The sequence below is a fragment of the Anopheles moucheti genome, chromosome 3, assembly GCF_943734755.1.
Source record: "Anopheles moucheti chromosome 3, idAnoMoucSN_F20_07, whole genome shotgun sequence".
Classification (NCBI taxonomy): Eukaryota; Metazoa; Arthropoda; class Insecta; order Diptera; family Culicidae; genus Anopheles; species Anopheles moucheti.
The window spans coordinates 56,711,084-56,726,690 of record NC_069141.1 but is presented as its reverse complement, the minus strand read 5'-3'; the positions used below and the strand labels follow the sequence as shown (position 1 = coordinate 56,726,690).

The window sequence follows — 15,607 nt, the reverse complement described above, 5'->3', positions numbered from 1 at the left end:
AAATGCGATGAGCACTGTGAGTGCTTCGCGGATGGCGGAAGTATATAAACGAATAAACGACAAATGTGGGCGTGGTAGATGGAAGTATATATGGCATTATCGTGTTTGAGTGATTTTGAGGTTTTAATCGAGGGCTAAACGCTAAGTTTCTTAGGGATTTCTGTTTGACTGGCTGGATTCGATCACTTTCAAGAGTTTATAGCGTGCTGGGATACCGGGTTTACACTTTTTGGTACGTTTTATGTGTCTGTCTTGAGGAACTTAATAGTTTTGTCATCATGATCACTACTGAAGGAAGAATACTGGCTTATAAAAGCTGTATAATTTTAGTTCTTTTATTTGAATCATTTAATACATTTTTCAACAAAAGACGTTGAATTCACAGTCATATTTCTAAAAGAAAATAAAATCGTTCATTGCTTCATCTTAAAGGACGAGTAGTTTAAACTGTTTGGATTATGGTGTAACTTTAAAGTACTCGAAAAGTTAAACTAGAACTACACAAACTGATTAATTCACCAAGTTATACTGCATATCGAAAAAAGACGACTGATTCAAGTCTAAAGGATGTTATTATGTTTACCAGTGACCTAGAGGACACAACTAATAAAACAACTGTCAAAAATGGTATCTTGTAACATGACAGCTGTCAGTTTAGCGCTTAGTGAAGTTGTCACACTCCAAGAGTGACGTTTAGTAAATGAAAATGCACAGTATCGAAATGTAAGTGTACAATTTACCAAACAAGCTGTAATTCAATCCGTGATAGACAACGCATACAGAAGTAAACGGTGAAACACATGAAACTACGCCTTCTTTTTCGTTTCAGTTTAGCGCTCACCACCCTTTATATACCTTTCCTCTCATGCGCTCACAGCGCTCTCGGAGCATTTTCAGCAAACTCTCACAGCATCCTTTTCGGTGGGCAGAATGCAACAAAATGATGGCAAACGTAAAACGGTACGCGTGCGCTTTATGAATGGATGGCGCAGCACATGCGGCTGACGTGTTGCGAGAGTTTGGGGGCCTTTTTTGTGACCGCTGTGGTTCGTGTTTTACGTGCGAAGCCTTCCCCGGGGATGGTTTGTGATCGCGGAAAGATTGCGCGCGTTTAGACGCTCGCTCACGGGTACGATCACGCGCGATCGCGAGCAAGAGAAAAAAACCATAGAGAGATAAAGATCAACCCCCGGTTTGTGGGGTGGGAAAAGCAGCCCCATCGATGGGCGGTAGACGGGGAGTTCCAGTATTATGGGTGCGAAAAAACGAGATGCCGATATGGACGGCCCTGACAGGTTCGGGGAGTTCGTTCGGTAGACGAGTAGAAGGCTGCGACTAGTGTTAACTCGAGTGTCGATGAGATTGGATCTGTAAAGCTGGCCGTGTACCGTGGTTTCGGGACGACGACGGGTGGTACAAAAAACGTGTTTTTGGTGAAATGTTTGCCAACGAACCTAACGGAACCGGTGGTTTGGCACAAGAGTACTAAGTGAGTGTTTTGTAGCGATGGTAAGATTGACCGGTGTGTTTGATACGATAATAACGCAAGGATAAAGTGTACACATGTGGGTGCATTAGAAATAAGAAAATCCCATCGCGGGACATTTTGGAGGTATTGAGGTTTCCAACTCCAGAACATCGAGTGTCACACAGTTGGCGTACGCACGCATCTCGGAGCGCCTTGGTTACCGGCAGGACCATTCTGTCAGCTGACACGCCAGACAGACAGCCGGACGACCAAACGACATTCGGGCGCATAAAAAAAGCGAGAACAACAACAGCAAAAATCGCCAGCACCACACAAACACAGACCGATCATGATGGATATTAAACTGGAACAGCTGAAGGTAAGAACTTGGGCGTTGTTGGAGCGGCATTAGACCACTAGGAGGCCCCACAAAACCGATCAAAACACTGTCAAAACGGGCAAACCAACCTGTCAAACGACGTCGTGTGGCCTCGGTCGTGGATTCCAGACATGACAAACTGGAACCGGGGGAATGTGATACCGTCGGCAAGCAGTGAGGAAGGATGGCAAACGAATGGTTGGTTCTCGTCTTCGGGCTTATGGTCACGTTCTTTGGAATTATGCCGGTGGAGATGAACGAACGGGTTGCATGACTTTTCGATTCGTACGCTTCTTAGCATTGAGTGATACTTCCGAAGGGAATAATCGATGATGAATGATCTGTCCCGATGGTTATTAGGAAGGTTATATCGTTGTACCACCAACCTTTGGAGGAAATACGTTTTTTCCCTTCGACAGCATGGATATTCAACGACTTTTAGTTACGTTCCAAATATTGCTATCAATGATGGATTAAAAGCGAAATATTGAGGTGATTTTAAAGCATAGAAATATGAGCATAAGCCCACTGCTATTGTTAGTTCATACTTATAAAGTTTTAATGTAACTCTTCGGTAGAACTTCTCGATGCGTTTGGGTGGATCAGACCAGTACGTTAAGCCGGCCAAAAAAAAAACGGTAACCGCAAGTCATGGTGCAGGCATGAATTTCTGGCCTTCCCAGACCAATCACGATCGTAATGCAGGGACACCACAGATGGACTAAAAGATGCCACAGATCATGAGCTGATCTGATGCCGAACGCTCGCGGTGTGTCTTTTTTCCGTTTGTTTCCTTCCCAACACAGCACCGTTCCTGTGGCGTAAGGGGGTTAAGTTCCAAAAGCACCGGTCAAACCTGGGGGGGGGGATGGGGTGGCTTTTCTCGGCCATAAAAAAAAACGGTGCGACTTCAAACGCGCGGCGTTAGAGTGTTTGGAGATAAAATCAAATTAAAAGATGAAATAATGGAAATGAGCATGATGCTGCTCGTTCTTCGGTCTGTGTGGCCTTCGCTGTTTGGGGCGCAGCTGGATCGTGGATGATGATCATGTGAAATTGTACCTGTGCCGATTGCGAGCATTGAACGAAAGGGTGGCCGACCAGTCTTTGAAGGTGCACCGGCAATGTAAATGTGTAATAACAATATTGACGTGTTGCAACTCGAACGCAACCGATTAAGAACTCACGTAAACGTTTTTTTGCCTCCCAAATAATTGCTTTACATCTGCAAATTCGTCGATCTCAGTTCCGTTCCTTATCGGTCGATCACCGATCCTTTCAGATTGCGTCGTTACTTCACCCCTACCGATTCGGAAAGATGCGATTAAAAGGTTTTTGAAGCGCGTGTCGAATCGATTTCGCTTTCAATGACTTTTGGAATGTAGTGATGGGTAAAGTGATACCGGACTGTGCAGCATAATGGACAAAAGATAATTTTAAAAGCGAGGTAAACAAATAATAAGCAACGCAATGTTGGTATGAAGGAAGTAATGGAATGTTTCTTTTCGGGAGATGAAATGAGATAACTTATCGAATGGTGAAATGTTTTGGGGAAATATTCGGAATGCTTTCTTAAGCTTTCAATTTTTCGATCGGTTCCGCGTCTCGGCACGATTGAATATTTTGACATAAAAGGCACAATCGCTATATTTTTGGGCGATTTTGTACAATAGGCTGTACTTCTATCATGGACGCATGCCCTGCACTTTGTTTTGCTTTTTTAGTTAGATACCCGACTTACTAGGTCAGGTCTGGAAATATGGTGGCTACGTAGAACTATTTTCATGATAGCCACAATCTTATAGTCAAATGATCAATACCTCCAAGAGAGTCATCTCTTGTCTTGGGGTATTTATTAAGACATTCTAGACATACTCACAAGAAGGATTTAAGAGCTGCCTGAAATTTCCCAAGAGATCCAATACAACAGTGTTATCAAGTCCATCAGTCACAATCACACGCTACCTCACATCTATTAGGGTGCTGCGGCGGTTTAGGTGATCGTCATATCTAACCTGCTACTAACACTTTGCACACAATCTCAACCTCGTTTACTGGTAATTTGATAGTACGTTTGAGGGACCGTTTGAAACGTTTCAACTGGCGATAATCACCGTGCAAAGGATCGTGTTCGGTCCAATAGAAAGATGTTGTTTTATTGCCTTCACACCGTGGCTACTTCTTATTTTATGATTTTCGTATCGATATCGTAGGAAGATAACTATTCCAATCCATTTTCGAACGTCTAGCCACCTATCTATTTTCGGTCAATTTTCTAAATCGCGTCAGCTCCTGCTGATGCTCTTCGGAGAATGTATCCAGCTGCGACTGAGCAGTGCTGAAGTGCAGTGTATGGCTGGAAAAATCCTCCAACTCACATTGGAAGTGATATAATTTACATTTTACACATATTTATGCTAATCTGTGTTAGGGTGTTCCTCGTCACGCTATTGAAAACGGTGTTGAACCATTCTCTTACTCCTTACTTCTTGCATGTTCTTCAACATCATGGTATGCTTTTGGGAAGAACGTACAATGTCCGCCAGATTGGTGAATTTTTTGCCTTAACATCTGGCGCTTGCCAAAACTCAGAACTCACCACCAGAAGTCAACACACACGTACAGCATTACTTCTCGTAGTAGCCGGCTAACATAACCATTAAATCGATGAGATTTAGGTGGGATGATAATTACCGCATCCGCCCAGGTTGAAGTGTTCCGTTTTTACGACCCCGGGTACAATGTCACACCGGCTTGCCATACGTATGAGATTTTATGGTGGTCCACACCGGGGTCCTAACCCGTCAGCCGAACAGCGACCAAAAAAGGGAATACTACTAGTCCATCCGGTGGACACACTGTCCACACCGCATAACATACACACACTCACTCTTGCTTGCTTTCTCTCCCACGGCCAAGGGCTCCGGGGTGGTAGCAAGCTGATGATCATGCTCGAACACCTTCCAGTCAGTAGGCATGGAGGCGCCTCTCAAATGGCGAGAAGCTGACCGGCAGGAAAAAGAAGGCTGCACACCAAAAAGTGGCCGTGAAGAGGTGCAGTGTTTGGAAACTTGAAACCTTCGCCTTTTGGGATCTGGTGGTAAGGAAGATGGGTAGAGGGATGGCGAAGAAGATGAGCCCACAAGCTCAAGTGGCGGCTTGCCGTCACGCACCGCATCCACTCGATGTCCGATAGGGACGCCACTCCACCACGGTTCCCCCAAAGAAGGGACCCCGTTTCGGGTGGTTGGATGGAAAACAAATCTGTTACCGATACGGCCACTCGCAATCGCGGGATCTGTCTTTTCGTGTGCTTCCAGTGCTTCTCGTTGGGCTCTCCCCGTGACGGAGAGCGAGCCTCGCCCATTCGCTGTGCGCGGAGCACTTGCAAACGAAGCGAAGAATTAACTTGTTAGATTTACCCGGCGGGACGATGAAGATGTTCGCCGGTGTACGGGTGCGCGCGAGATGAGCCTTCTAATGTTTGCCGCCACCGGTCTGCAGAAGAGGTTGCACTTGAGTGAGCTTCGAAAGCGCTATTGAAATGGCTTCGCACTTCACGGGAAGAGGGAGTAAAAAGTGAACGCATCCATAGTGTTACTGTCCAAGTGCCAAAACGGGGTAGTCCTTTGCCACTATTCGAGAGCTTTGGCTTGTGAACTTCTTATAAAAGCGTTAGAAATTGAAATATCCATCACACTTTGTTGTATGGCCGCTGGGTAAAGTTTGTTTTGCACTACAAGAGTATTTGTAGAGATACAGATTTTCTTGTTTCGCTGGTGGAGCTTTGAGAAGCTTCAGCAAGACAACCAGACAGGTTAAGCACTTTTTTGTTACTTTTAAAAGTAGACCGATCGGATGACCGTACTTTTCTGTAACGAATTACTTAAAACGACACTGTTTACTTTGTCATGACATTTGACATGCATAATGACGTTTGACATCTGTCAATAAAAGCCGCCAATGTCAATTGATCGCTGCTGCTCAATTGATTGCTGTACTAAAATAACTTGTTTCAAGGTTTAAGTACACGAAGCCGCGACTCTCACTCAACCCAGGAAACATAGTCATGAAATTATCTTTAAGTTAGTTAGTTGATCAAGCGTAATGGTTATATGGAATGTAATATGAATCAGTAGCTATGATTGAGATATTTAGGAGTTCTTTAACTGTTTCATAAAGACTCCGAAACTAAAATAGAATACTAAATCGTACCTTGAGCATTCGAGCTATTCTAATTGATCTGAAGGTTCGATTTCGTTTTCATCCATTCGACGCGTAAACTTTGGTATTACAAAAGAAAAAAATTACTCGCGACGAATTGTCTTACTGACTCAATCTTCGCGGCTCTCGTAATCCTTTTTTTTCGTAATCGATCGATACTTTCCTGTTTCAAAAGCGACGATCATCGATCATCGCACCGATATGCAGTACTGAGCAAAATGAGCTTAAGCGTTACCGCGGGTTAAGAAAAGCCGTCCGTGAGCATCCGTAGCGGGAAAAACAATGGAATGGAAACTTTTCCACCCAACCGAAAGCATCGTGTCCGGAGGAGTGCGTCGAGCTGCACTTCACATACGATTATGGGTATGAAATTGTGGATTAGGGCATGAGAAATTGGAAAAATTATTCAACCGACCGACGGACACGGATCGGGGCCGGTGGCCTTCTACGGTGGAGAGTTGAAGATCCGAGAGTTGAAGACGGGAGGTATGTTACGAGAGAAAAACAAAAGCCGTTTCTCGAACCACTGGTACTGCGTACATAAATTATTAATGATCCAGGGCTAATGTTGAAATATTTTCTATGAAATTTTAATGCCTTCTCAATCACGTCTCGGGGTCGCGCTGTCGTCGCTGTGGCCGGGAAGGCAGGGTATGTGGCGGAAATAAGGGAGCTCCGGTGCCACATGTGAAGGTAAATCGACACGGATTAGTTTGGTGGTTTTGTTTCTCTAGTTCGCTCACGAGCGACAGGTTGTTTTCTCGTTCGCGTTTCATCACCAACGCTAAAGATCCAAATGATCGTTTTTGGGTAAAAAATATATACAAGAATGCAATATGAAAGCTGCCGAAACTTTATTATCCTTCGATCGATTATGCGATTCTAGCGGGCTAGGATCGGCGGATCAAGATGATTCCAAACAAAGCACCCCATGTGGTCCTTTTTGGGCCACAGCGCACCTCCCTGAGTTACAAACATCAGGCGGCGCTTTCGGTATCTCTCAATGTAACATACAAAATGGGCCCAAAAAACCTAAACACAAACTGACCGTTGGTCGGTTTATTTGTTTTATCCTTGCTGTGTTTCTTGCCTCACAGTACCCCTGTTTATTAAAGTCTCTTCAAGAGGCAATAAATAAAAAAGGAATAGCGATGAGGTAACGCAATTCCTTTGCGTTCATCAGTTTGACTTCGGTATGTACGGTCTTTGACAGCTGTCGGGAGACAGTTGTTTTGGCACACACGCCGGACACCCGTGGAAGTGCGTTTACAGTGCAGATTTTCACACTAATTTTCCAACTGTCCCCTATGGGTAGCCGTAAATAACCGAAGAAAAAAACAAGAAACCTTTGATAAAAACCCTCACATGGGGTGCAATACTGAGGGACGTGTGTCACCGGCCTGCTCAGTAACACCTGGTGTCAATTGGTACTTCTGGAAAAAGGAGAAGCAATTGACCGGTATTGGAATGTATGTTTTGCGTCAATCTTCCAAGTTGCAGCTTGATGGTGATGATGCACCCAATTAAAAACCTCATGAGAAGTTACGTCCCTTACCAGGCTTATCAAGGGTTTGTCACAGCAGGAAGTGAGCCGTTTTTACAAGAACAATAATTCGTACTCCTGAACATTACTGCTCGATTGCTTGAAAGGCACAACCTCATAGAAAATCATTTATTGCAGCTATTATCAACTTTATAAATGTTGAAAAATTGTTTAGCACACTTATTGTACGATATTGCTACAAGAGATAAAACTTTAATACAGAGCCTCCAAAATTAATCATTCCAGATCGATCAACAATGGCAACCACCTAGGTTAATGAGAACCGAAATGCTAATCCGATCGTATCGATAAGTAAAAAAAAACATTTTTCAAATACATTCACACTTCTGCTCGTACGGTAAAGTGAGCTTTCCATCATACGTCGAAGGAAATATCCCTTCCGAGCAACGACGACAAGCCACAAATGACACGCATCTCACTTGTTGCTGGCCCTTTACTTTTGCCCGATGCTTCCTATCCTTCAGCCTGCGCAGCCCTAAAAGCACTCCCTGCTAACGACCGTATGCGCGAGAGAGAGAGAGTGTGTGTGTGCAGAAGCGCAAAAAAGGATAATCTCCTTTGGCGGGATTAAGATTAATGTCTAGCCCTGACTTTGCGTATTAAGCATAAGCACGACGATCATCGTCATTGTTGCTGTTGTTATTTATTGGCATCGAAACGAAACTCCGATCCACTTCCCTCAACCGGACCGGGCGACCGGGTTGCAGTATTTGCGGATAGAGGACCTTCGGGGTTCGGTTACACGGATCACGGTTCAATACAAAAATCATTCCAACGGGATGGCGCGTTCGGTAAGGGCTTATCCATTTGCATAGTTGTGATACTTTCTGGGAGATCTTTCACTTGCCCCTTTTCCCTAGTCAGAAGAGGTCACAGACATCATCGGTTAAAGTGTGGTGTGAGTTATGGAGCTGACTATGATGGATAGTTGACTGCGGTGTAATGGCGTATGATTTTCTACCGAAACACACCCAAATGGTTGTTGCACTGAAAGGTCTTCAAAGTGACACATTGTATTTAAAAGGTACTTGCACTCATGCAAACAAGTACAAACCGGGCTCGAGGAAATAAAATTTCGTTTATATTTCACTACAATTTTCATCTCTATTGAGCTGTATCAATTTACTTCACAAAAGCACTCATGGAATGGCGAGTAAATTAAGATATAACCATCGCCATAACGCCTATCACCAGTAGTAGATACGTACGAGTCTAATGAAGATACGTTCAATCATATCTATCGGTTATGCATAATGCATTCGGTTCCATAATGCATTCAAGCGCTAGACTCTGTTAGTCTTCCATCCGTAGATGCACCCATCTCCCATCCATCGTTAGTGACACTAGTTTTCCAACCCCTCTCGAAAGCTTAAAACGGTGGAGAAAGGAAGCGACAAGTTTAAATTAAGTGACAATGCGTTCGACTGACGTTTAGTCGATGTTTAATCCCGCCCCTTCAGGTGCTCCGCGCTCGGTGCTAGTCTACCCACCACAACCCCAACCAAACACGATTAGACATCTCTTGGCGCGTGTTTGAAACGTGAAGCTGTAGTGTAGCTGTAAACAACGTCTACTCTGTCACCTACTGTCGCACGCTCGTGACATCGTACGTAACTGATCGCGCTCTTTCTCTCTTCCTCGTTATCTCGTTCTCGAATCCCTACGGCCTGGAATTCGCTCCTATAAAGCAAACGACCCGTTGTCAATAATAAGATTTTAATCGGATTACACGTTTTTAAAGCTCATGCGTTTCACTTTTTTTTGTCGTTTGCTTTCTCGATCTCGGCTAGAGCTGTGCGACGACTCGTACGATCGTTTCCGCTTGCTCCGGCTCCGATATTTAAATCGATGTTGTGAAACGGGTGTCAAGGCTCAGGGTGCTCAGAACTTGCCTTCACACACTAGAAATGCAACGAAGCAAACGGAAAGAGAGACTACAGGAAGGAGCACATGAAGGCACCTTTCTAGGTTGACATCATACTTAAGCTATTATTGTTTGATATTTGTAAATGCATTCGCTGGGTCGGAATTATCGGGACGGTGCGGGTCCGAAAAGGATCACTGTAAGCTGCGTCCTTTGCGTTCGTCGCCCGCGCGGATGCAAAAGTCGAGTGGAAAGTTGTTGAATGAGGCTTAAGCTTTGAACCGGGACCAAGCAAGGACAAGCAGGAAGCTTACACATGTCGTTCGTCCTTTTATTTGTTTAAGCGTGTTTTGTTTTCCATCTTCCGAAAGCCTCGTGTGCAAATACTATACCGCTTCTGGGGAACATCTGTGAGCTGCTGGATGCGTTAAAAGAAAAACATTCAATTGATCTTTTAATCTGAAACTTCCTGATTTTATTCACTTACTCAGTCACTCAGCACCCATGATAATTGAAGATTTTTTTTTAATATTACTTGTTTTATGTAAGTAAAATTGTTGGAAAGAGCCCAAAAGGACAAGTGAAATTACTAAAATATGTATAGTGTACTTTCCCTCAACCCATGCGGTTTATCCTTACCCATTCAGTTCTCTTCTCCGATGACAGCTGTCAGTAACGAAATGTAGCACTCATGTTGCTGTCAAACAAAATGTAAGCCAAGGTCTTTAAGAGCCATTACGTACAAAATATTTGCAAAACTCGTTGTAAAGCATGGATATAACAAAAAAAATCCTTTAGTTTTCATTCGTGCTTTACCCGTCCCTGGATTATCTTCACACTGCTGGTCCATGTCCACTTCAATCCCTTAAATCCATCGTATTTGTACATGAGTTGTTGTGTGATGTAGGACAACGCTTTTTTTTTGCAATTGTCGGCTTTCTTTTTTCTCTTGTTACTTGCCCAATGGTCGAAGACCTTCCCGGCAGGCCGAGAAGGATGCACATGCGCATAATGCGCCACGCACTGAGCCAAAATGTCCCACAAAATTGAACGGTGTCAAATACGGCACCTTTGCCGAATCAGACGTTTTACTCTCACGGTAACGTATCCGGTGTGTTTAACGAAAGATCGCAGACTCAAAACCGGAAGACTTTTGCGGACCTCCACTGCTTTGCCCAAAAGCTAAGCGTCCCCACTGAACGGATCACTGGAATGATGGCATGTACATGTGTGAAGTCTGGTGTTGGTGATGCTGATGTGTGTTTATTGCCATTCTTTCCCCCGTAAACATACAGTGACCTTTTGGGGGTCATCGAGCTCCAGTTGGTATCTCGTGGTATGGGACGACTGACGCCTTCCGTTGGGGGGGCAGTTGCTAGGGATGCGAACATACCGGTGACTTATGATTTATGACGGGACTATGCCAAATTTTGTATACCTTTAGGAACCTCCTAGGCGGGGTTTTCATCTTTCGGCTCGGTTCGGCGAGGAACCGAAGAATTTCGGGAGATATCATAACCTCCAATAAATATGTTTCATAAATCCCGCTGCCCGAAAGACAAAACGGTTTCCGACGGCAGGGTGTCCCGAGTGTATTTCATATGCTTTTTTTTTCTTCCCCTGTTGCTGTTTGGGGAATGAAGCGCGATGCCCATAAATTTGAAACCTGTTCACTCCGATTCTTGTTTCGTTCGGTTAGTTTTTGGTTTTGTTTTTGCTGCTTCCCACCGTCCAAACGGTTTTATGGCGGGCTGTTTAGCTTCAACCGTTTTGCTGTCAGGTCGGCTTTATGTGGCTCGGGGCAGGCTCCTCCGGGTTCGGCATCGAAATGCACCGAGGGAGGGAGTGAGGAAGAAGATCCTTGATCCGGTGAAGGATTTATTTTATTTTTATACCCATCCCCGTATGATCGCCGCGTGTTTGTATCACTTTTCGTCGGTATTTTTTTGGGGAAACAAGTTCAAAGGGACATAATTCTTACGCGTTTGATAGGGTCAGTTGCCCAAAATCGGTGACCCACTGGTGCTGGTGAGGGTCTGTTTGCCACCATGTAACCCAGATGGTCATGTAAGGCTATCTCAGTTCAGTTTAGGCGCAAGGAGGGAAAAAAGGACGGATGAGGGAACGAAAGACGAAACAGAACGTTAACATAAAACAACCTGCCGGAATGGTTCTAAGTCAACAAGATTAAATGCTACGTTTCGTGCGACTCTCGCGTAGGTCATTTTCTTGTTTTTCCTCCGTTTGCGACCCTATTTTAACCCTTCCGAGCCAGCCTGGGAGGCTGGACTATTTTAAATATTCCGTCATAAAGCAAAGAACCCCAAGGTATGCGTCGCGTCCAGTCCAGGAGTATGATCACGCGCGCGCGCCCGTGTGTGTATTATTTTATTTGACTCAAAGTTTGTGTGGATAATTTATGACTTCATTTCGGCTATGGCTTTACCACACCGATCGTTCCCAGTTGTGGAACCGTGTATCGTACCGTGGCTGTGTGGTTGAGAACTTTCGCTTCACCGACCGTCCGAGGTCTCGACCCTCAAGGGAGGGCAGGGTGGTTAAAGAACGGAGCGTAGTATCATTTTTCAAAACATCTTTCAAACGGTACGATTCCACCAGAACCCCGTACGGCACACGGTAATGGAATGCAAACGCCATCGTCAAATGACGTCCCTGCTGAAGGTTGTTTTCAAAACGAAACGAGCTATTGGCGCTGGTACGATCGATCGGTTCGCTTGAGAAAAAAAAATAGTCTCAGTTGCGAACGGAATTTATAACCGACCGGATTAACTCATAAAGCGGTAAAGTGCAGTTTGAGAATGCTTCCCGCTGAAATGACGTCCATTACACGTGCCTGGTGATGGGTTGGCCAACGGTATGCGATGGAATGGAACATCAAATATGGTTCATCTTTAGTGATTGGCTTGTGGATGGATCATAAACTGCACAAACTGCTACAAAATTGAATGCAAATTTCAGCATCCCGCTCCCAAGGTCAGGCGCATCTTTATGGTCGGGGCAGCCGGAAAGATGTGATTGTGCTATTGAAGCAGGTTCTGGAACGGCAAACCAATAAACGACGGCCCTCGATACAAAATGTCTAAAATGTTATTAGACGCTAAGCTAAGCTGCTTAGTTTGTCCGTAGCATCCGGAACAGTGTGTGTTCGCTACCGTGTAACGTATTACACCGTCTTAAATAGCACCGGAGCGTACCGATCGTTTTACAACTTTTAAAGTCACGCTTTATGACTGTTACTTTCAAACGCATTCCCGAACATGTTTCGAATGTTCCGTAAACCCGTTTATGGCCGTTTTATGTGGTGCATAATAGAAAATCAATAATCGGGATTTAAATTTTCTACACCGAATCGGAAGCCGAATTTTCTTGCTGTAATCCATCCACTAAAACCTTCTTTGATCGGCGCACAGTAAGTGTCAAAACCGAGGCTCAATATGCTTACACATAATAACAAGTCCCATAAACTGATCGGGAGCTTCTGTCAGGATCGTCATTGCTGCTGATAGCGTTCCCTGATTCCCTCTGTATCGGGATGACGTCGTGTTGAACAACAGTTCAGAATCATGATTTGGACAGCCGGTTAAAATCGTCCACATCAAGCAGATCCACTAACCACCGTGTCAAAGCGACGCCAGTACACCACAGCATAAAGATTCGCATTCGTAAGCTTGGGTCATAAATCAATAAAATCATAAATTTATCAATTCCTTCTCACAGTTTCCTTAGCCCGAATCGGGGCTCGACTCAGAACCTACGATCGCCACACTATTGAGATGCTAATATGGATGGATTTATCACCACCGGTTGGCCACCGGCCTGGTCGGCGGCACCGAATCTCGCGGGCAGTATCGGTACCGGTACGGTTCCAACACACAAACCGGTTCCCTCCACCGGTGGTGACCCACCGAAGCAATGGCCAAGGTTAGCGAACGGATCCATTCCGGTGTTCGTACCGTGGCGAATGGATTGCCTAGGCAAATGGCATCGCGGAAAACGATCGCAAGGAATCAAAACGCAAATCGATGCCGTATCTCAAGTTCTCACTTCACGCTCAACTGGACCTTTTGTATTGCTTCAACCGCTTCAGGTTTGGGGTATATGCCGGTCATATGCCGGCATGGTTCGCACGGGGTTCACCTGGCCAAACGGTCCTGGCCGCCGTTTTATCACCGCCCCGTCGAAGGTGTCCCGGGGTGATATCGATCGATTTGAATAATATTTCCACCAGAAAAATATGAAACCGATTATCATTCTGATGGTTTTTATATACGCATTGGGGCTTATCTGGATTTTTTTTCAGGACCCGATGCCGACCGACCGAAAAAGTCGTTGTGCAGTCACATCTGAAGAAGGAGAAGAGGGATTAAAGGAGAGGTGGGAGAATCTCAGAATCGGAGGCTCGGTATGGGATCTTCTGCATATATATATATTTTTTAAATGGGTTTGATTCGAGGATTTTGATGGCAGTTTTGATGGCTAGAGCGGCAAATCGCTTTTGGATGATTGTGTACCGCAATGCAATGGGACCTGTCGGACGCGCTCAGTAAGATCATACGATTCAAGGCGATGCGTTTATGGGGTGTGCTTTGCGAGAGCTTTTATTGTCACAGTGGAATACGTGAATTGAGTTTTGGTCAAAATTTGTGTGATCGCTGAGTGAATTCTTTCCTTTAAAGTAGAAGTAGATTCTAGTTAATAATCTTCTTTTAGACGAAAAGAATGCTATGCTAAGACGAAGTCTAGATCTTATTATGCTGTTGTAAAATTACACTGGTTTATACTTGATAGTTACAGAGTCGAATTTCAGGTCACTTTTTAAAAGAAAACATTAAAACAATTCAAACCAACTGTTTCGTAAGACAATAGAGGAATTTTTAACCAATTATATATACCTTTTTGCTTGGGCTGTAATTAGCTTAGTGTTCAAATATTCAAAATCCACATATCTCCTAGTCGGTGTATAATCGGTACAGCCTAGATATACTACTTACATAAACGTAAAGTGCAATCTGTACATAAGTTGAGCTTTCATGATAAATAAATAGAAAAAAGAATTTTGGATATTCAAACAATATGATTTTGCATACAATTTTGTCCACAGATTAACCATATACCCCCATGTGCATACGATCTTTCCGTCCCTGCACAGGATTACATTCTGATGGACGTGCCAGTTCATCGATCGAATTGAAATTAAAAAGAAAAAACAAAACTCGAACCGATCGAGTTGTCGAACGTATACGCGATGTGAACCGTACCATCCAGACAGACAGGGCAGAAGATATTATCTAAATTTATCGGTAATCGTCACAATAACTTGCCCCGATGGTTCATAACTGTCACGGGACAAGGTGTAGAAAGCCGACCGGTAAATAAACGCGGTCGGGGGTCTACTACTCCACCATGTGTCTGCGATCCACGGTACTGCGGGACCGATTGGATCGCGTTATTAAAACATAAACGGTCACTGTCGGCGTGTCGTCTCCATTCCGGGCACCACTGTCAGACGGTTGGCGGGTCCGGTTTGTTTGGTTTCGTTGCAACGCGAACGTGTTCCGATTGTCTCGTGCTCGCGCGCCCTGAATTCGACGACCAAGCACATCAGGAAGACAACGGTTACGGATGTGTGGCTACCCTGTCCACCTTCGGGTGGACGACTGTAACTCTTGCCTGCTGCTCTTTCGGTGGTCTGAAAAGGTTCGAAAGTTTACTTTTGCAGTTGAGAAGCCATCCTAACGCGTGTGTGTTTCATCCATCCCCAAAGTCGTGGAGGTGAGTTGGATCTAAACCGATCAAATGATGTAATTATTTTAAGGCACCAAAACTAACCCCTTAACTAGCCGTAGCCTATCGCTAGGATAGGGTGGGACAAACCCCATTTCAATTCGAACAGCGCATAAACTACTGCCGGCTGTTTCATTTTTGGCTGTAAGCGATTGAAAAATTGATCTCAAATTTGTTGCAATCAGGACACCATTTATCCCCCGGAAAGGTGACCGTCCTCAGGTTAACCCCTTGAAAACTTTATCGGTTGTTTTTTTTTCTCTCAACCCAATCGATTGAGATCTCGAACGATTCGGTTCGGGG

At 44.5% G+C, this 15,607-nt stretch overlaps 1 protein-coding gene across 1 annotated transcript in view; it reads left to right on the top strand.

Moving 5' to 3' along the window:
• The first annotated feature begins 1,820 nt into the window (after positions 1-1,820).
• Positions 1,821-15,607, top strand: part of LOC128302850 (LIM/homeobox protein Awh-like) — a 28,545-nt gene continuing 14,758 nt past the window's right edge. The window contains exon 1 of the mRNA XM_053039697.1: positions 1,821-1,847. Coding sequence (XP_052895657.1) covers positions 1,821-1,847 — 27 coding nt within the window. The remainder of the gene's footprint in view (positions 1,848-15,607) is intronic.